Genomic DNA, 22,905 nt, shown 5'->3' with positions numbered 1-22,905 from the left:
CTGTTGCTTTCGTACTCAGCACGCCAGGCTTTACACATTGTCTGCAGTGCACCTGGTCTCTTTGAGGCACGTGGCTCAGCAGAACAGGATGGTTTTGTCTCTCACTTATACTTCGGATTCTGTTAGCTTGACCCTGACTGAAATGAAGGGCAGGCAAAAAAGTTATTCCATCTTTCTGTTGAATAACTGATTAACATCAGCCTCCTCCATACAAAGCCACTAGTAGTTGTCTGAGGTGCTCTCAGAAGCACCCATACTTACATACTTGCTAGTACTAAGGTCCCAATACAAACAGTAGCATTTAGCTACATGGGCCAATTTCATCCCTGGTGAAATTCTGTTGATAACAGTGGAGCTATATTAAGGATGGATTTGAGACCACCCTGGAGGATTTCAATTCTATAACTTTCCCCCTCCCCCTCCAATTTGGAGTCCTGCTTCTATGTATCATGCAATTTAAAGGTAATGTGTACCCATATTGTTTTGAGTAGCGCTTTGAAATTCTCAGCATGGATAAACTGAGAATTGTCTATATGTTGACACTTTTTGAAATGCCATACTTCAGGGGGAACAGAATGGGTGAAGTTTATGTAGAAACAGCTGACTAACAGTTGCTTGTTCAAACTGCGAAAAGGAGTTGCAGCATTAGTGGCATGTATGTGAGTAAGCTGAAGGTCATTTAATTCACATGCCTTTAGGCTGTGACGTCACCTGGTCTGTGCCATGTTGTGAATTGACAATGGCATCATGCGCTAAGGTGAGTGGGGACTCCCAAGGAAATGACTGGCATGCCCTGATGATGGCTATGTTTATGTGATGAAAGTAAGACTGTATAATGCAGTGTACCTTTGCCAAGTGAAAATGTAGATTTTCAAGTAATTGACATTTAACTTTAAAAACTAAATACTATGTTCAAAGGGAAAATACTGTTTATCTGTTCTAAGGTTAATCGCAGCATGATTCCAGTGCACCATACACTTTAAAAAAAACCAAAACAATATTTTTCCTGCAAGTTTTGGGGAAATAGTTTGCACTGTATGGCCCTGATAGCTCTCTCATGTTGTAATCATTAATGTTCTTCTGATGAAAAGGCAGGAAATTTGTCTGTGATGAACACAATCTGTTTTACTGAGTATTTATTTGCATTAAATCCCTTCTGGGCTCTAATGGTAATGTAATGAGTTACACTGTCTTTGCCATTTAAGAGTAACATAATTGCTGTGTTTTGTTTTGATATGGCTCTTTGAATTATTGGAGCTGTTACTGCTTGGGTTTTGTTGTGAATTTGGGGTTTTATAATGCTTCTAATCTTGATCTTTTTCAGAGCACTCTTATTAGGCCTGGCTTGTAATCCGAACCTGAAAGAGGTGTCTTTAGATCTCAGTAGCTGTGAGGTAAGAATAATGTATCAGAACATGTTGGAAAGCAGCAATTACTTAGAATTACTCTTTTCCTCAGATACATGGAACCATTTGCTCCTCTTTTATAGTTAAAAGATATAGAAAGGATCCATTCTTTTTATAAAAATGAGCTGCTCTATATATATTATGCCAACTAAATAGGAGTAAAACTATTAGTAGTAACTGATAGTGGGCTTGTCTGGTAATACTCGTTGCAAAGATTTTTCTAGACGACGCAGAGCACTGCATTGTTAGAGGCATGGCAGCCTCTCTAAAATGGAGTTGTAATGTATTGTAATGTGAGGTGGGCTTTTCTAAACCCCAGGCAGCCTGAGTTGAATGGGTGGGAGCAAGCTGCATATCTTGAAGCTCTTTCTGCAGTCTGACTCTCTTCTTCCCAATTTCTCTTTGAGACTTGCGCCCCTTCCCAGATTCACTCTCAGAAAACTCTGGTTTTCTAGTCCCAATTGGAACCTCTGGTAAGAGATTATTTAAACATCTCTTTCACTTTAAGAGGCATGGTCCAAATGTTCTTTGAATTTTTCCACAATAAATAAAAAAAAAAAAAGCACCCTTGTTTATAATAATCCATTGGAAGTTTGAAGCTAGAGTTTGCTACTTTGCTTCAGTTCTCTGCCCTTTCCGCAGGCTGGAGCTTGCTGTGTGCTGAGCACTCTATCTCTTAGAACTACTTCGCATGGCTCAGGATCAAGACGCAGTTGCATTCACTGAATGGTTCCTATGAGTGCTGCATAGGTTAAAAGATCACTGAAGAAGTTGGGGAACGGAGGAGAGTCACTCACTCACAACTGTGTGGGCTTTGCAAACAAATATGAGAACAAAAGAGTAGTTTGAACTTTGGTCCTCCTAAGCCTAGCAGTGAAAACCCCAGAGGAAAGGACCCACAGTTTTTTGTAAAGGTGACTTGAATGTCCTAGCGGAGGGGCATCCATAGTGATGTGTATGGAGTGCTGTTTGTGTCAATTTCAAACTAAGGTGTATATCTGCATCTCTGGACCAGATGCATAATGTCTTGGTAGCATGGGTGTAGTTTGGGAGAGGTACAGGGGACATTGCCTTCCCAAACTGCAAGCCTCGGGCAGGCATGGAATTTGTCTCCCTCCCCCCCCTCCCCCCCCCGATATGTAGTCCTGTTTGGCTGACTGGAGCTGCCCCCCCCAAATATAGAAGTCAAACTATGCCTATGCTTGGTAGACAGTATGAAGAAAGGGAATTAATTCGTGGAGATTTGTTGAGAAAAGAGGATAGGAAAAGTTGAGGCTAGTTGACTTGAAAATGAGACCTCATGAGCTGTTTCGGTTTGTGTGTGTTTTCACATGACATGCCTATTCACGTTGCATCGTCCCCATCTGTCTGACTGATTTTTTGTGAGCAGTCAGAGCACTGAAATATACAAAAATCCTGCTCTCTGAAGTGCTTCTCGAGAGTGAAGCACACTGACAGAGCAGAGGTTCAGCTCGCTAGCTGCACATCCAATAATCAGATAACCCAGAGTCTGGTTTTGGGGGGTCTCCTAAAAGAGAAGTTGGCAGCTCTCATTTGGTGAGAACTGGTGGATTTTTTTTCAAGATTTAAATAAAAAAGTATTTTTGACAAAGCTTAAATTCTGGGCCTGTCAAATCTGGCTCTTCCCCTCTACATAGGAGAGAGCTCAACTTGATGAACATAATTGAAGTGCAGAAATCCTTGTCCTATGTTGTTGTGTCCCCTTTGATCACACAGTAAAGAGTGGGAATAACATTAGGAGCTTTCCTGATGAGGGAAACTCAACCTATTTTTGAATGCATTTAGTACTTTGTTTCGATCTATTGTGTTCTTTTGAAACCATTTTCTTTTAAAGAGCAGTAGTGTGTAAATTGCAAATAAGATAGCTTTCAAGTCAGGAAGAGGGAGGGCGGAAGGAATGGGAGATGTAGTTTCGAAGTCCATTTTTTAAAAATATGGAGTCCTGTTTTTTTTTTTTTTTTGAAGAGCAGTTGACTTTCGTGATTGTAAATTACATACATAATTGCCTGGACTTCACAGGAAGGAAGATTCAGACATGGCTTTAAGGACTGGCATTAATGGGGACAATTTATTGAATTAGGCAATTGTTGCAGTCAGTAGAGAAGAAAGCTAAACCACCAGGTCCTGGGGGTTGAGGGAAGCCCCTCAGTTGGGGGCCATGCTGTGTTAGACACTGAGCCAGGTCTGATCATGGCATATACCTATCACCTTGTGAGCCCTCTTCCACATCTTGTGCAGAGAGGCCGGCCCCTTTCTCACCCATGTCTGTCTTAATTAAACTGCCCAAGCCTGTACTGGTGCTGTGGTTCCTGCCCCATTGGAGGCAGAATATACCAGGAGTAATGCCACAGTCAGGAGAAGATGTTCTCTTCTGCCTTTTGGTGACTTAAATAGGCTTCCTGCTTGGCTTAGTTGAAGGATTGCCTCCCTCAACACAAATTGAACTTAAAACAGCTGTAAAAGAGAAAATTGAGCCAGTCCGTCAACTGACATTTCTCCATACTCCCTTGCCCTGACTTGTCTCCCCATGACTAAACCTCATCCATCCTCTTGTGCATTTAAAAAAAAAAAGTTATGCTTGCAACAATCTCATCCATAATGTAGGGTAGGAAGCACCATGACAGGAGCTGGGACTGGCTCACCCTGGCCTGGTTTAGACCACTGATTCGCTCTGGATGAAATCAGCGCAGCCTTTGCCCAGCAATAAAGCCTGTGAGCCAGTTTTCCTCCCCTCTCCCAACTCCAGCTCCCGTGAGGGTGTAGCAATAAGAGGCAGGAAGCCCTGATGCTTCCACCTTTGTCCTTCCTTCTCCCTGCTCATGCAAAGTTGTATCCAGGCTGCAGGGCCGGGGGCCTTAATTCTGCATGGAAAGATAAATTTCTCCTTTCCTCTCTTTTCTCTTTTTATTTGCCTGCACATCAAATTTCTGGTGTAGTAACTCCAATCCAGAGCTTGATTGTTTTATATTGCTAATTTTATTATGAAAACTGCAGTTTTATTTTTACCTGCTCAGCACTGATATATTTCACTCTTTTCCCTTCTGCTTCCCTTAGCTTGGTCACTGTGTAAGTACCCTCCATGCCTTACCTTCAGCATATTAACCGTTGAATCAGTAAGCAGCTTTGTTTTCACTCCCCGCATACTGGTACATTATAGCTTCTGCTGTGCTTTCTGCTTTTTATTGCTGAAGAGCTGGTTCTTAATATGTGATGTACTGGTATTTGTGATCTCAGAAGTATGGACACAGGATGTGGGTTTTTATATCCTGTCATGGGTCAAGTTTACATAGGACTGTAACCCTAATCTCTATTTTTGTACACCTGTCTTTTGTGGGAGCAAATAATATAATTTTGACTCTCTGTGACTTTTGGGATCAAATGTTTCTTTATACTTACATTAAGTAGACATCAATATTCTCATATTTGTGTCCCCTAAAGATTGCAAATACACTTCTACCCCGATATAACGCTGTCCTCGGGAGCCAAAAAATCTTATCCCGTTATAGGTGAAACCGCATTATATCGAACTTGCTTTGATCTGTTGGAGTGCGCAGCCCCGCCCCCCTGGAGCGCTGCTTTACCGCGTTATATCTGAATTCGTGTTATATCGGGTCACATTATATCGGGGTAGAGGTGTATAAAATTGTGGATGCAAACTTAAAAGCTGTCCTTGAAAAATTGTTCCTGTGTGTATTTAAAGCATGCACAGAATTAGCATTTAAGCCCTATTTTGGATGTAATTTTGGTGCAGAGAAATTGTACCATACTATTGATCGATACAGAATCTCTTTTTGAGATTCTTATAAGGCTTTTTGAATCCAAAAAGGAATTCTGTGAGTACAGAAACTGACAGTCTGTTGAAATGTAGCCAATAAAAAGTGTACTCAGATAAATGTTTGTTAAAGTTATACTTTATCTTTTTTATTTAACACGAGTTCAAGTCTGAGCAAAGCCAAATTTATAATACGCCACTAAAATGTCCATATTTTTAAAAAGACAAATTAAATAAAGGCTGAGTCAATATAATCTGTGAGTTCCACTGGCTTAACAATAATTAACGTGGCAGCTTGTGTAAAAGGGTTGTCTAGTAGTGTGTGAGTCAGTGAGCAAATTCCAAAGTGAAGTGAAATGATTCTGGCACGCATACTGCAAGTGTTACAAATGCTATTAGTAAATTAGAGATGGAGTAAAGCTGCACAAATTTTGATCCAGATTTAGATTTTTAACTCTACCAGTTCCGAGAGGGTTTGGGTCCGGGGTTTTCTTTCAGTCCATTGAAAAAAGAGGGGCTGTGTACAAAATATCCTTCTTGGTTTAGGAATATTTTATATTTAATATTTTAGCTTGGGCCAATCACTGTAATAAAAGTCCAAATTGGGGCATTAAGTTCTTTGTCCACCGACGAGAAGTCTACAACCTTTCTTAAAAATTGCTAGAACTGAAAAATATTGCTGCAAAATATTAGTGAATCTGGATTAGAGCTGGGTTAAAGGACCATTTTTGCTTAGAGAATATTTACAAAAATCTGCTGACTTGATTCAGGATATTTGGTCAAATCTGTTTGGAGTGGAAAATGTTTTGCAAATATCATTGCTGTCCCTTTTTTTTTTTTTTTTTTTTTTAGTGGTCCTACTCTGGGTGGTGATTATGTAGGGAAGGTGTGATTGTGTTGCGTTAATAAGAAATATGAAAATGTTATTCCTTCCCTGAAAACATTACTTTACTACTTGAATATGCAATTCATAGAATGGTCAAGAGTTAATAACCTGTTAAAGTCTGTGGTTTTAATAATTTGTATCCCTGATATTGTACTTCCCTTTGAAGCCTTTTCAGACATTTCACTGAATCTTGAAACTGTATTTTAATATGCTGCAATAATTCAGATTAATAATGCAGTACTCTAAACCACACAAGTAATCCTTTCTGTCTTAATGTTTTTCCTCATCCCCATTTTGAAATAAGGAAAAGCTCATCTTCTAATCCTAGCTGTTATGATTTTATTAAATATTATAGCTGTTATAAAGTTTTTTTTAAAAGTCTTGATTGGTCAAAAAGACCAAACCCCTGTTGATCCTTGACTTGTTGCTCCTTATCACCAACTCCCTTCTCTCTGCTGAACAGAGCACCTTGCTTTGGTGCTTAGAGGTAGCAGAAGGCTCTTACTGTCTCTGGAATTCAAGGATGGAAAGGAATGCATAATATCTTTAGCTTTGACATTGATTGATATCCATTCTTCCCAATAGGAACTTAAAAGCACTCAAACATTTTTACAATAAGGCAAGCAGCAAAACCCCGAAGTTTCTGCCAGCTTGAAGGGTGAAAAGGGGTTTGTCAATACCATTAAAACCCATCCCTGGTTAAGCTTCTGTCCAATATTTTTACTCTTTTATTATATGCATATCACGAGAGATTAGCGTAGAGATGATTTCTGAGTAGGCTGTAGCATTAATATCAACAAGTTATAATGTTGCTGCTATTTTTGCTCTGTGGTGCCATTTATATTTACAAAACTCCTGTTGCTATTTTCTGTGTTATCAAAATACCTTAATTAGTTGCAGATGTTTTGTCTGTCTCTAGTTGAGATCTGGAGGTGCACAAGTTCTGGAAGGGTGCATAGCAGAAATACACAATATCACCAGCCTAGACATTTCAGACAATGGTAAGTACATGTAAAAGGGGTGAAAGGTAATGCATTCCCTGAAGCTGATTAAGAAAGGCGATTTAAAACATTTTATCCCATGATGTAATAATGTTTATGTGCCGTAGGGCTTTGTGTGGTTTTTTTCAATATCGTAACAGGTTTTATTAAGAATGGCATCAAGCAAAATGAGTCCTTGCTTTGTTTAAGCTTATGATAGATGAATCGGAAAGTTATCCAGTGCCTAGTAAGTTTCATCAGCTGAAACATTACCTTTATCAATATGGTAGGCAGGCTGCAGCATATTCATTTTCTCACCCAAGAACAGAATGAAATGCAGCCTGTTTTAGCAGGTTGGTTTATTCACAAGCTTCTTACATTAGCCTCTTTGTGTCTGGAGGCTGCAAGAGCACCTTGGTACATATAACTGTTGAGGCTGGCAAAGTAGCATGTTCCTCTAATTCTCAAAGCCAAGGAACAGAAAAGACCTCCATTGCTTAACAAAGAGAAGAATGTTTGTTCTTGTCTTCTCTGGTGGACTGAGGTTTAGGGATTAAATCCTCGTCCTCTTTTTCTGCTGTGTATGCAGTTGCTGATTAGCGGAGAGCTTTTAAATGGTTTGATCACAAACAATAGGGTTGCCTTGTGGAACAATGGAAAATGAAAGGAGACCAAAAGATTTAAAAATAAAAGAATTTAAAGTAAGTGTTCCAGAGTCATTTAAATTGGCGTGTTGGTGTAAAGTCACTCAGGTGAACCCCATCTAGCAAATGGAGTGTGTTTTTAATTCTGCATTTAATCTGATTCCTCACAGGCCTAGAATCTGATCTCTCGACACTTGTAATCTGGCTTAGTAAAAATCGATCAATAAGACACTTGGCGTTGGGCAAAAATTTTAACAACATGAAATCCAAGTAAGGTTTTTATTATTTTTTTAAATACTAGCAAAATTGATAGCAAAAAGCTGCTGATTTAATTGTCTCCATCACTTTTTGCCCTGCAGAAATCTTACTCCTGTACTGGATAATTTAGTACAGATGATTCAAGATGAGGATTCAGTGAGTACCCTTTACCTTACTGCATATTTATGTAGCACCATCCTTGCAGTTTACCCCTGGTTTACTACTGTGAATTTATTTGCTGCCTGTTATTTTGACATTATAAAAAAACATTTTGTTCTGATATTTGTTTTGTTAAATAAGAAATTAGCTTTAAATTGTAATTGGGATTACATATAACTAAAGGGGGGATCTGTTTTTCACATAGTGCATGCTCAAAACTCTCTTTATACAGTAATAGGAAATGCACATTAGAAGAATAATTTATTCCAAAATGTTTGAAGTTCTTAACCTAGTTTTCTTTGTCACACAGTCCTATCGGCACAGATTTTAGACATTTTCATTTCTCAATAGAAGATTGCAACCCTAGGTTTTTTGGGGGGTGGAGTGGGGAGGGGTAACACTTGCAGAATACAGAATGGGTATTTCCTCATACTGTTCTTGATGATGACATTTTTGCTCAATAGCACACAGAATTGCTGCATCCGCCCACCAAAATCTTTCACCCAAGAAAAACTGAAGAAAACTAGAAGAAATTAAAGCAAGCTTTTTCTTTATATTTTATTATTCTCCACATTCTTGGGAAACGCCATTCTCTCAGTACAGTACTTCAGTGGGTAATTTTAATGTGTCTTTGCATTGAGTGCTCCATTGGCATCCTGTCCTACAGTCTTCCTTTCCAACCCTTCCCCCAATTCCAAAAGAACCTTTGTTGACTGGACTTTGCTCCCCCGTTGCCATATGCAGTTGTACCTGGGTTGGCCAGAAGGGATTGCTTGGGGATGCTGACCTCGCTCTGCTCTGCTCTATATAGGTTTTTGTAGCATGTTTATCACCTTCAGTCCCTTCTCTTCTCTGTCTCCCTCAGATTACAAGTATGCTCTGCTTTCTCCATCCTCCAAAAATAACTGACTCTTGACTCCAGCTACTGGCCCATCTCCTTTATTCCCATTTCTATTTCCTCTCCTTCTGGGCTACTCCAATCTGGCATCTGTCTGCTCCACTCCACTGAAACTGCTTTTGCCAAGGTTTCTAATGACTGATTATTTCCCGGCCAGATCTTAGGACCCTCTACTCCATCCTCATCCTTCTTGACCTCTCAGCTGCTCCTCCCACTCCCTCTATTCATATGGGTAACACAGGGTTCTGTCCTAGGCCCCCGCCTCCTCTCCCTTACTGTGGGTAATTTAATCACTTCACGCTGCTTCCACTGCCCATTTCTGTACAAATTTACTTCTCCATTCCCACCCCGCCTCCCTCCCTCTAACCCTGTGGCTCATCCTCTATCTCTAACATCTCTTCCCAGGTATTTGCCATCAACTCACACTTAACATGGCTAAAAATAAACTCATGATCTTTCCTCTGAAACCATATCCACTCCCCCATACTCTGTTGCAGGTGAGCATAACACCATCTTCCCTGTCACTGGGGTCCATAACCTGGGGTTCATCTTCAACTCTTTTTTTCTCCCTCACTCTGCACATCTACATGGTGTCCAAATCTTGCCATTTGTTCCTTCTAAGGTCTGTGTTATGTCCATCTGGTCTAATTATATGGCTCTTCTGGCCATATCTGTTCACACAACTGAAACTCTCATTCCCACCCTCACTATCTCCTGCCTTGATTGTTATAGCCTTCTCCTCTCTGCCTACCCTGGCTCCTGTACTGTACTCTCCATTTCATACATAATGCAGAGACTAAGGGTATGTCTACACTACCGCCGGATTGGCAGGCAGCGATCGATCCAGCGGGGGTCGATTTATCGCATGTAGTCTACATGTATTCACGTAGCTGAAGTTGTGTAACTTAATCGATTTCCCCCCCCCCCCCCCCCCCCAGTGTAGACCAGGCATAACACTCCTTGAATCCCTGTGCTGACTCACTCTCCTCCTCAGCATCAACTCCAAGATCCTTGTCTTCATTTTTAAGGCCTTGTATAACTGCTCCTCCCCTTCCTACTTATCTGACTTCATCTGACAGCTATCTTCAGGCTTTCTTCCATGTCCCTCCTGAACTGATACACAACATGCCCTCACCCTCTCTTAAGTCCAGAGCAGTCCCTAGGGGGATGCAGAGCCTGGGACAAATCAGCCCCCGCCATAGGTGTGGGAACTATGGGTGCAGGGGGTGCTGCAGCACCATTGGGCTCCCAGCCCCGCGCACCCGGGGTCTCAGCTGCCAGCCAGTCACACTGGCCCGGGGGTGAGGCCCCAAAGCGCGGGGCCCAGAGCAGTCGCCACGATTCACCGTACCCAAGGGACGGCTCTGCTTAAGTCACTTCCTGCCTTCAAACACCCTTTTCCAGTGACAAAGGAAGTGAGCCAATGAAGTCATTCATTTAGACATTTGAAAAAATGCCACCTCTTCTTTGTGTTGTGCACTAATCTTCACTGCAGAACCATATGATCTTATTTCTGTAATCCTGTGTCTACTCCCCCCAATCCCGTCCTACTGTTTTATTATCTCTCTCTCTTTGCATCAGGTTTGTAAATTTCTCAGGGCAGGGATCTTATTATTAATCTGCATTATGAGGTGCCTGGTATATTCATGGGTGCCGAAAACAATAATAAAAGTGTCTTCTAGCATCTGAAGGATCTAGCTCATAAGCCCAAACTCTGTTGTTCTGTGTGTGAATTTGTTGTTTCAGATAGACTCTAAGAATGACTCTCCATCCATGCTGAGGTACTTCTGAAATGGAGGCATCTTCACTTTCACATGCTTACCAATATTGTAAAATGATCCTCTCATTTTCAGCTCTTTTGTTTTTCTTAATCATAACGGTTAATCTTTTCCAACCATTAGTTAAGTATCTGCTGTTTTGTAGTTCCTGGTGTTAAGAACACTGAGAGGAGAGTTTATAATCTGAAAGAACCCCCTGCAAAATAATTCTTCAGATATTTATACATACTTTAAACAGAGGTATTGCTGTGTTGAAATATAGAGAGCATGTTACTTAGTTGTGTAGTGTTTTAAAGGCTCAGTTGTTTTCATACCATTGATAGAGAAGCAGGAGATGAATTGTTTTTTTTTTTTCTCCCCTGCTGAATGAATAATGAATGGAATACTTTAAATGATTAGTAGTTTGGTATAATGACTGTAGAAATGCAACCAGCCACTAACATTTTTCTATACCATTTTTAAAAAAAACAACAAAATGCCAGGTGTTAAAGATGCATGAGAATACAATACATGAATTGTTCATTTTTTAAAATCTATAAATAGATGTTGTACTGCGCAGCCCATAAAAACTTTTATTTCCTAGCAGTATGGTTTCAGAGGCTGTATAATTATCATACTTTATTCTTTCCCGCTGCAGAAAAATGGATGCTGCACTGCTGGCTAAACATTACTCAAACTGATGATTGAACCTCCTATGAGGGGCTGAATGCCCTCAGTTCTGGTGTCAGTGGCAGTGAAGGGTGCTCCGCACTTCATAGGAGACTCTCGGCACCTTGCAGGATTGGGTCCTTTGTGTTTTTTAAAGCATTTGTATTCTTAGATTAAATAAATTGAATTCGATAATTAACCTTCCGAGTATACCTAGCAAGTGTGTGGCAGTACCAAATGTAATATGGTCTCTAATTACATTCTTTACTATAAGAAATGTTTTCCCCCCTATTCCCTCCCTGAATAAGATCAATTTAAAAGATGTTTAATGTAGCAGTTCAGCATCCATTTTCTGCAGCAGGAAAGAAGAAAGTGTATGTTTGATATCAAGCTCCCAATATGCATCTGAAATCATAGGATGCTGCTGGGGAATAAAAGTTTTTATGGTCTGTGCAGAATCACATCTATTTATATAGGATTTTTTAAAAAAGAAATATTCAATTCAGTTATTGCATTCTCATGCATATTTAACACCTGATCTCTTTTTTTTTTTTGATTGTGTAGAATAATGTTTACTTCTGGTTGAATTTCTGCACTCATGATATCAAATCACTGAAAGCATTTCACTCATTACTCATTCAGTAGTGGTGGGGAGAGACACAAGAAAGCCAATTAGTAATTCACCTACTTCTCTATCAATAGTGTGAAAACGAAAGAGTTTAAATGCATCACACGCTGTAAATAACATGCTGTCTATATTTGTAACATGGCAATACCATATGTATAAATAGCTGAAGAATTATGTTGCAGGGGATTGTTTCAGACTATAAACTCTCCCTTCAGTGTTTAAATAGAGGTAGGCAGGAAACAGTTCTCCCATCCTGTGAGGATTTTGAAAAAATTTCCAATCGCAAATTATGGCAAAAATGTTGAAAATTGTAATCAGGCAAAAATCCCCAGCCCCCCACCTCCAAATCAGATTGGGTCAATTGTTTTGATTCTTGACCTTTTTAAAAGCTATAAATTAACTTAAATTTCTAAACAAATAGTTGTTTCTACCTGAAAACCAGAAATTTTTCATTTCAGAAATGTCAAAATGGCATTTTTTTTCAAAAAAATGTCGAAACAGGAAATTTGTCAAAGCCGACCCTTTCCAGTGAACAGTTTTGTTCAGTGAATTGGCATTTTCCAATGTGAGACGTTTTGTAAAAATAATTCCCAACATGCTCTAGTTCTGACTGCGTAGCCTAAGTAAACATCAGGCTCTTCAGAGCAACTGGTGAGCTCCCTAACTAAATGCTGAAGAAATTGAATACGTTGATAATTGTTTAGGAAAATAAAACAAAAATACCAGAAAGCATAACTGCCCTCTCAGCTTGTGAAAGTGAAGCAGCCTCAGCTTCAGAGGTGGGCCATTATGAATGGATTTGTTCCTGCAAGCCTTGATGAAATCACTCATTCCCACACCGGGCATCAGTTCGGGTTATGAGCTTCATTCCTCAGCCAGCGGGAGACACAAGTATTATTATTATTAATTACTTTATGGCACTCGAGTATAGCAGATTGCTCATAATGCAGATAAAAGACAAGAACTCCATTATGAGGAGCTAGCTGGCAAACTAATCAACTTCAGACATCAAGCAATGTGGGGCTAGCATGACAGTTGGGAGTAGCTACAGGTGGAGAGACAGGGTAACAGAAATAAGGTCACACGGCTACTCACTCAAGGCTATTGGCTAGCATGAAGAAATAAAGGCATTTTTATACTCGATGTTTAAATGTCCTGGTTGGCTCATTTCTTGTCACTATCTCAGGGGAAGGGATTCAAATGAGAAAGCGATGTTCGAGTGTATCAGCGCAGGGCAGGCGTTCTATGCATTGAGAGTTTGGCAAGGAAGAAAGCGTAGAAACAGTTATAGTAAAAGTAGAGAAGTGGATTATCTGCGTTGGCATCATTGAGGTGGAAGGAGGGCAGTGCCATTCAAAAAAGGTTGGAGTTTGTAGGACTTTAAAAGTAAGGACAAGAAGCTTGAAGTTGATGCCGTAGAGAAGGGGAACTAGGGGAACATCCGAAGAAGGATGACGGTCTGACCAGTTGGAGTTGAGAGTGCTCATTACTAGAGCCCTACCAAATTCACAGCCATGAAAAACATGTCACAGACCATGAAATCTGGTCTCTTGTGTGCTTTTACCCTATACTATACAGATTTCACAGGGGAGAACAGCATTTCTCAAATTGGAGTTCCTGGCCCAAAACGGAGTTGCAGGGGGGGTCACAAGGTTATTTTAGGGGGGTTGCGGTATTGCCACCCTCACTTCTGTGCTGACTTCAGAGCAGAGTGGCCTGGAGAGCGGCAGCTGTTGGCTGGGCATCCAGCTCTGAAGGCAGCACCCCACCAGCGGCAGCACAGAAGTAAGGGTGGCAATACCATACCATGCCATCTTACATCCGCACTGCTGCTGGCAGTGGCTCTGCCTTCAGAGCTGGATTCCCGGCCAGCAGCCGCCGCTCTCCAGCTGCCCAGCTCTGAAGGCAGCGCCGCGATCAGCAGCGGCACAGAAGTAAGGGTAGCAGTACCACACCCCCCTCCCCCTACAATAACCTTGTGACCCTCACCCCCCAACTCCTTTTTGGGTCAGAACCCCTATAATTACAACAACATGAAATTTCAGGTTTAAATAGCTGAAATCGTGACATTTAAGATTTTTAAAAATCCTATGACCATGAAATTCACCAAAATGGACCGTGAAGTTGGTAGGGCCCTACTCATTACCTTCCAGGAGACATTCAGCATTGTGCAGGGTCAGGCTCCAAAATGGTTGTAATGTATAATAATTTTTCTCCTATTCTGAAAAATGTATAATTCAAGCACTAACAAATCTAATTTATATGTTAAATCACTAGAGTTACGACTACTCTAGCTTGACTAGCAATTCTTTAGTAATCCAAGGATGCTGTGATGGTATTAATTTCATTTAATGGGAGGTAAATGTCTCCAGGCTTATACTGGGAAAAGTTCAAGTGTGCATTTTTATGTTCACAAAGGTTATTTTTCTAATTATAAAATTAAACAAATGCAGCTTACAAGTCCTAAGCAAAGTTTAAAAGGAAAATAACTTTTCAAGACAAGAAAACTGCTGGGCCAATCGATCACTGTTCAGAAATGGTCCATTTACTATACAACAAGCTCCACAACAATTGAATTTTCTCCTTTTAAGAATAATTAAAGTTGTATGTAGTGATGATCCCCTGCATTTTACGTTTCTGTTTTACTTGGTGGCAGTGGGGGTAGCTTAAGCAAGTACTGCTAGAATGATTAGTGTGTTCATGTGTCCTTTTTTTCTGCTGTGACTCTGTCATGGAAGCACTTTGTACCTCAATTACACGTGTGCATCCAGTCCCAATACCATTCCAATGTGAAGTTAATATTTTTCTGACTGCATAAGGGAATAGAACAGGGAAGCACTAAGAGAATTAACAGTTATTTGATAGCTGTCATTTAAAACAATCAGTGCATTGCTATGTGAGTGTTAGGCTCTTTAATTATAAACTCCCTATGCCTCCAAATCTTTATACATTCTCTCTTTGTAAACATACATCTCAATGCAACATGCTTTTTGGTTATAATTTGTTGTTACTTGTCATACAGTAGTGACAAGGGGCCTGGGCCACGTAGTGATAGGTACTGTACAAGCATTTTGGTCTCTAAAAGGGGTATTCACTTTTTGAAGGGTTATAAACTTGGTGACTGTTGAATAAAGGGAAATACAGTAACTTCTCGCTTAACGTTGTAGTTATGTTCCTGAAAAATGCTACTTTAAGCGAAACGATGTTAAGTGAATCAAATTTCCCCAAAAGAATTAATGTAAATAGAGGGGGTTAGGTTCTCAGGAAATTTTTTTTACCAGACAAAAGACTATATTTTTATATATATATTGTGACAAAGTTCTGTCCTTGACTCCGTGGGTCCTGCGTTTCCTGACGGATTTTGCTAGCTTCAGAGGCTCACTGTGACCCTCCACTTAGCCCTTCTCTCTCTAGAGGCAAGGGTCACAGTCTACTGAGCCATTTTCATCATAAGCCAGCAAGGGAGGTGAGGAGAAGCAACCCTCCCTTGCACAGTCTCTGTTGTATCAGTGATTAATCAGGGAGGGGAAGGGGGAGCCCGGGCCCGCCCTCTACTCCGGGCTCCAGCCCAGGGACCCTAAAATTATCAGCTATGGAAGCTGACTTTTTGGAAATAGGACATGTACAATTCCCTGGGCCACTTCCCCACAGCAGCCTCCACTCAATATCTTCTTCACAATTACCTCAGGGCCTCCTTCCTTGCACCTGATATAGATTTGTACTGCTTCGTTCCTCCAACAGCGCGGCTCCCTCCTATAGCTCCTGACACACGCACCTCACTGACTAACTGGGAGGCTTTTAACTAGTTCCAGTCAGTCCTTGATTGGCTTCAGGTGTCAGATGAGATACAGGAGCAGAAGAAGGGGGGACACCCTGACATTAGCACCCCTCTTCCGCCCCTTGCACCGCAAGCAGGAGGCTCCCGGGAGCAGCTCCAAGGCAGAGGGCAGGAGCAGAACAGGGGAGTGGGGGGAGGGACACCTGAACTGGCCAGCAATTGATAGTCTACTGGGTGGCTGCCGCACAGGGAGTTTAGGGGAGCTGATGGAGGGGGCTTCCGGTCCACCCTGGTTCCAAGCCCCCACCAGCTAGCTGCAATGGGCTGCTCTTCCTGCAAGCAGTGGACAAAGCAGGCAGCTGCCAAATAATGTTATAAGGGAGCATTGCGCAACTTTAAACGAGCATGTTCTCTAATTGATCAGCAACGAAACAAAGTTAACCGGGACGACTTTAAGTGAGGAGTTACTGTATTTTAAGTTATCACACATCATCAACTTTGTATTATAGTTCTTGGATGTCTTTAGTAGTTGTGATGCCTCAGCAAGGTTAAGGTGATGGAAAGACTTATGTTATAATTCATAAACTACTGCCTTTGGCTGTTTGGGGCCATGGGGAGAAGACAAAAATGAATCTGTGTTTTAGATGTATGTTTTTAAAAAGACATTTTTAGTATATGGCTTTAGAGTAAATATACAGGATCCACAGTATACCTGTGCTTCATAGTGGCCCACAAGAAGCAGTTGCAGTAGTACATGTCGTTTTTTTAAAAGTATCTAAATGAAGCATAATCATGCAATGAACAGTAATCACAGTGATCTTTCTAGTCATCTTATGCGTGTCTACAAGAGACATCTCTTAATTTCAGACTTGTCACCCACAAAGTCTTTTTTAAAGGAATAGATGTACACCCCCAAGCTCTTAATGTTGAGGCTGCCGTAGTAAAATAATATCCAGTACAGACCCATTTACACGCGAATCCGCTTAAAGCGCAGTAGTGCCATGCCTCCCAGTGCTACCTATTTAACACGCGAGACTCGTTAACATGCGGTACAGGAACTTGCTATGTAGCGCTACAGATTTGCTCACTGACATAGAAATCGACAGGAAGTGCGGAGCAGAAATGTGTTGTACATCTTTACCGATATTGGTAAAGACATATGACGCACACTTAGTCATTGTCACGCTAGAGAGAGATATAATATATACAGTAGTACTGTAGTTATATAGTAATACAGTATATATACTACGTTAGAAAATTTTAACCGTAGGCCTAATATAATGGCAGAGGGCAAGCATCAGCGTTCCTACACTGTAGAAGAAAAGCTAGCTGCAATAGATCGAGTAAATAGCAGAGAAACCCAGGCCAAAGTTTCAAAAGATATTGGGATTGCCAAATCTACTTTGAGGATGGCTAAAAAACTAATCTAAACTGAATGGCTTTGTACAAAATATCGATTTTGCTGTGGGGCTTAAGCGAAAACGTGTGCGCTATTCAGCAAAACCCATAATAGACAAAGCCATGCGCACGTGGTTTGCTCAGGAAAGGCTGAAAGGAATGCCGCTAAGTGGGCCAATTCTTCAAGCCCAAGCGACAAAATTTGGAAATTTAATAGGGGGATGAATCATTCCAAGCCAGGAAGGGGTTTATAAGTCATTTTAAAAAGCGTCATGGCATAGCACAGGTATCGATTTCTGGAAAAAGCCAATCAGCCGATGAATTGGCCGCGAGCGCGTTTCCCGCCAAGTTAAAATCTATTTTACAAAATGAAGACTACCACGAAGAACAACTTTATAATTGTGATGAAACAGCTTGATTTGCAAAACTGTTACCTGATAAGATTTTAGCCTTTAATTACGAGACACAGAAAACAGCTGGATTTAAAAAGATAAAAGATCATGTGACTCTTCTTTTTTGTAGTAATAAGACGGGCAGCCATATGCTTACCCCTCTTCTCATTGGCCGCTTTCATAACCCTCGTTGCTTTAATCACCTCAATAGAGCCAAACTGCCAGTAATATACGCTAACAGCAAAAATGCATGGATGACGAGACACATTTTCGATGACTGGTTCCACAACAGCTTTGTTCCAGCTGTTCGTAAGTATCTGTTGTCAAAGAAACTCGAAGCCAAAGCACTTTTGCTACTTGACAATTGTCCAGTCCATCCTCCAGCTGAATCACTGGTATTGAGAGATGGAAAAATTCGAGTGCTATACCTACCATTCAACCACAACATCAAAAATTCATCCTTTAGACCAGGGCATTATTCAGAATTTTAAAAACAATTATCAACGGGAGCTGATTTCGGCGATCGTGTCATGCACGTCTTAAGGAAATTATTTATTTAGTTAAAAAAAACTTGGGACGGAGTAAAACAAAAGTTCATTGAAAACTGCTGGATGAAGGTTCTCGATGTTGCCTTTTCTGTCAAAGACGGCTCAGACTCGGAAAACTCCAGCAGTGGCACTGATTCAGAGCCAGACTTTGAAGGATTTTTGGAAGAAGACATCATACAAACATGCACGCAGACAAAAGCGGATAAGGGTAAACTTCTCTTTCAAATGATAAAAGATTTTAGTTTGGATACGTCACCGGAAATCATTACCGAGTGGCTGGAGATGGATGAAGATTGCCCGACTTCAGAATTTCTGTCCGAGGAAGAAATTTTAACGGGCTGCGAGGCTACGTTGGAACGCAAAAGTAATGGCAAGAATTCTAATAAAGCAGGCCTAAATGACACTGACGAGGAGGAGGAGGATGTTGTTGAAAAGGTCAAAATTTTGTTCACAGAAGCCCTTAGTGCTATAGAACTGTTGTAAGACTTATGGAGGAGCAAAATATGAAAAATATCGAAATCTTTCATCTGCGGCGAATGACAGATTTCAAAAAAAGAAAAAAAAATGCGAGCATGAAAGAGCAGAAAATAACAGAGTTTTTTTTCTAAATGAATCATAGACACTTTTTCAGCATTGCCCTCTTATTCCCGCGGTCCATTAACACACAGTCGTGACGGCTTGACTCCCGACATCCGCGCGTAAACAGGTCTGTACTGTAAGCAATAAAGCAATAAACTTCAGGAATAAAGTTGTCCGATTGTTTGACTAGTTCTAATTGTATTTCAAGGATCTCAGATTATTGTTTGTTTACCATGTCATGTTACAATAGCTACAGTAAACACAGAGATGAATCTGATACATAGTGTCCCTCCTGCCCTCCACCCCACCCCTTTGAAAGGTTCACTAACTTGTAAGGGAGCCCTAAGAACTGTCTTTTAGTTGATGTATACTAGAATGCATTCTCAGCTCTTGTTTGTTGTTTACATACTCCACAGCCTTTGCAGTCACTATCCCTGGCAGATTCCAAGCTGAAGACTGAGCTTACCATAATTATCAATGCATTGGGCAGCAATACTTCTCTTACAAAAGTGGATATTAGTGGAAACGGAATGGGAGACATGGGGGCAAAGATGCTAGCAAAAGCCCTACAGATAAACACCAAGCTCAGGTATGAAAAACTTATTTGCATTAGAAAGATCGTATGTTTAATAATGTTATAATGCCTGTTTCCAGCACTCCCTTTCTCCTGTTTTCTCTTATGCAACTGACAGGGAAGTCACTTTGCAGGGTTATCAGTTTCCCAATCACCATCCTTTTTATTTTAAATAAAAATAAAGTAATTTCTCCCTGCAAAAATCTCTACAAATAAATACATTTATTTATGAGAATTTTAAACCACAAAAGTCTGGAAATTCTCCTTTAAGGTGGCTATCTTAAGTTTAATGTAAATCATTTGACCACACCCATCACAGTTGGGGGTGGAGGAACCAGTTTAGACAGAATAAGAATTGATACAATCCTTTCGTGATCCCTCAAGCAAAATCTAAATCCTTTTAATTAAAGTTCAGAACTAGCAGGATTTCAGAACTGCTTCTTCTGTGGCTTCTCTTGGTTTTCCCTGTCGGGGCCATGAGCAGGTTTCAGGGGGTCCGCTAAGCAGGACCAGTGTTAGACTTGCTGGGGCCCAGGGCAGAAAGTCTAAGCCCTGCCACCCGGGGCTGAAGCAGAAGCCTGAGCAACTCAGCTTCAGGGGGTGCCCTGAGCCGTGGGGCCCCAGGCAACTGCCCTGCTTGCTTCCCCTTAACGCTGGCCCTGGCTTTTATATGCAGAAAACCAGTTATTGTAGTGCAGGGGGGCCGTGGAGTTTTTATAGCATGTTGGGGGGGGGGTCCTCAAAAAGAAAAAGGTTGAGAACCACTGCTGTAATGAAAGGCTACTGCAGTGCATGTCTGCAAAGAGGAAAGTTTAAATATGGTGGGGGTACTGTAACTGAGAAATCTCTTGACTGTGTAGGTTTAAATTAATAGCGATCAATGTGTGTTGTCATTTTTAGTGAGGTTGCTGCTTTTGATTTATTACAAATAGAAAATATAATGCAGGGATCAATTCTACATTGGAAGCAAGGTAGACGGAATAGCGTAGTAACTCTGTCCTTTATTTCTATTATTCTAAGGTTTTAATGAATAGCTAAATTTATGTTTCTAAATGATTTTGCCCTTTACTGCGTATTTTTGGACACACACAACTGTGTAACCTTACAATACAAAACTGCATTATAGATTACTACTCTGTTCAGTTTGTTTTAAAAGGGAAGCTGCTTTTATTAATTCAGTCTCTGAGCTTTGTATAATTTTGTTTCCCAACAGAACTGTAATATGCGATAAGAATAATATCACCGCACAGGGCTTCCAGGACATAGCAGTGGCATTGGAAAAGTAAGTTTAAAGGAAGATAACTGATGCGAGAGGAAATGAAGAAATATCTCCTAACAATCCTGGGCAGCTGCAATTCACCTGGGAGACAATGGGATTTAAGGATGCTCAGCACCTCTCATTTTTGGGCCTGTTGGGACTAATTCTAAAGTAAAGCTTATGAATTCACACTGAGCTCAAAAGGGAGGGAAATGGCTCTTTCATTCATTCTTCCATGCACCAGTGGTAGGCACTATGTAATAATGTTAAAAATGTGGAGGGGGTTGTATAAACTCTTTTCTCGCCATTGATCTGTGTTCTTAGCAGTCATAACTTGTGCTTTAAAAGCAATTAGTTCTCTGAATGAAACTGTGTCCAGTAGTCATCACCATAAAATCAGCATTTTGGTCTGTGTAGTCATCAAGTAAAAGCTAATAATGAGGGTCTCGGGAACTGCAGTTGTTCATTATAATCCCTATGATGGTGTGTAATTTTGGGATCATTGAGATCACTGATGCAGTGGCATCTGTTAGCAATGACAGGCTGAATCACTTTGATCTATATCCATCTCTGTCACTTTTCTGTATGTGATTATTATGTTTTTCAGGGAAAAATGCAGATTTTAAATTAAGCAGCGTTTGGAGTTGTTTCATATAGACAGGGGAACAAAGAGTTTCTTTTGAAGGTGAAGATATTAGGATGTCTGGCAAAAATGTACAGCTATTTGAGGTAGTATCTTAATCCTCTGTAGAATCATAACTCTTGCAGTTGAGTTCATCAACCAGATTGCTGTTATTGGTATAGGATGCATTCATTTCCCTCAGTTGTTTCAGTTTGTGCTTCATTTCAAAATGGAATCAGTTGTACTGATGGAGGAAATTCATAGGAATGGTCTATAATTAAGAAAGTAATTTTGGAGTGATTCCAGCGATATTAGTGAATAATTAACAGAACTTGGAAAGGCCATTTATCAGCTTGCCAGACCTTTCTTCTTTATAGAGCAGCAACATGCATTTACAGGAGAAGTCTGATAGGAAAAATATGTAATATTTTCTGGTTAACATCAGGTGCTTTTTCCCTTCAGATACGCTCAAGTAAATAAACAGAAGCGGGATCTTAAAGCAAGAGGAAATGAACTAGACAGGAAAAATAAACAGGGCAGATAGCGTACCCTTGCTTTTTATAGAGGTTACATCTCATTTACTTAGCGTGGAAGCTTAGGTCATCATCTGTCATCTCTAATGTTTTAATACCACAGACAGTATCATAACCCAACTCATGAACAGTGAAGCTTGAAACTCTGAAGACTGGGATTTCTGTCAATGTTTGCTGAAAACAATTAGCCTTTAAACAAATCCATCTCAAAGACACATTGGGAACATCTTACTCCATATGTTTCACAGAAATACAAGAGACATTGCTAGTTTTCTCAGAGAAGATAAATGCCACCCTTAACAGAATGTATTGTAAAAATATTAGATATTTTTAAAAATGTTGTTGAGACTATATTTTTGTATCCCTACACTGGCAAATTCATGCTTCTGTAGTACCATGCGTCTAATTGCACGAGATATGGAAGGAAAGCAATATATAACACATGCATTTTTAAAACATCAAAATTACATATATTTTCCCCCTTTTATGTGAAGGTCCTGTGAAAATGATATTTCTGCTATGCAATTCTATAGGCTCAATCAAAAGAAATTCAGAAAGGATACCATTGTCTGTTAAGTTTTATATAAAATGTTGAGTAATTTCTATAGAATTCAATTAAGGCCCTGGTTCAATAAAGCACTTAAGAATGTAGTTGTTTATCCCCATTCAACAAGGCCCATACTTGCATTCCATTGGCTTTAATAGAACTTAAGCATTGGCTTGTGTGCTTTGCTGAATCGGAGCCTAAATTTCTGTAGAACTGTATGGTACTTAGTTTTATAGGACTTCCCATAAAAACTTATAATAGAAATATCTCAACTTCCAAGCCTAATATTGCAGGATGAGAAGCAAGTGCTGTGCGTACCCTGGGGAGCTGGAACTCTTCCCTTGCCTGTGGTATCAAGTTCAGATCACAAGACTGGAAGTGTAAACTAACCATAAACCTATTCCTGTTAGAGCAAACAGTGAAGATGTTAAAATGTTACTGCAGTATTGCAGTATGGGGCAGGAGTCCTGGAGAAAACATAGCATATGACGATATCATGTAAGATTATTGTAACGTGTGATACAAAGGGGCAGAGATAAGGTTCTGTGGGCATCCTTCACTTCAGCATTTCCTGGCCTTTGAGTGCTTCTCTTTAAAC

The 22,905-nt window shown here is 40.4% G+C and overlaps 1 protein-coding gene across 2 annotated transcripts in view; it reads left to right on the top strand.

The window, feature by feature from the left end:
- Positions 1–22,905, top strand: part of CARMIL1 (capping protein regulator and myosin 1 linker 1) — a 142,946-nt gene that overhangs the window by 41,468 nt on the left and 78,573 nt on the right. For both annotated transcript variants that reach the window (XM_065398768.1, XM_065398769.1), the window contains exons 13-18: positions 1,325–1,394; positions 7,005–7,086; positions 7,880–7,979; positions 8,069–8,123; positions 19,190–19,362; positions 20,561–20,629. In XM_065398768.1, coding sequence (XP_065254840.1) covers positions 1,325–1,394; positions 7,005–7,086; positions 7,880–7,979; positions 8,069–8,123; positions 19,190–19,362; positions 20,561–20,629 — 549 coding nt within the window. The remainder of the gene's footprint in view (positions 1–1,324; positions 1,395–7,004; positions 7,087–7,879; positions 7,980–8,068; positions 8,124–19,189; positions 19,363–20,560; positions 20,630–22,905) is intronic.

The sequence above is a fragment of the Emys orbicularis genome, chromosome 2 (assembly GCF_028017835.1).
Source record: "Emys orbicularis isolate rEmyOrb1 chromosome 2, rEmyOrb1.hap1, whole genome shotgun sequence".
In the NCBI taxonomy this organism is placed as follows: Eukaryota; Metazoa; Chordata; order Testudines; family Emydidae; genus Emys; species Emys orbicularis.
This window is presented reverse-complemented; position numbering and strand designations above follow the sequence as displayed.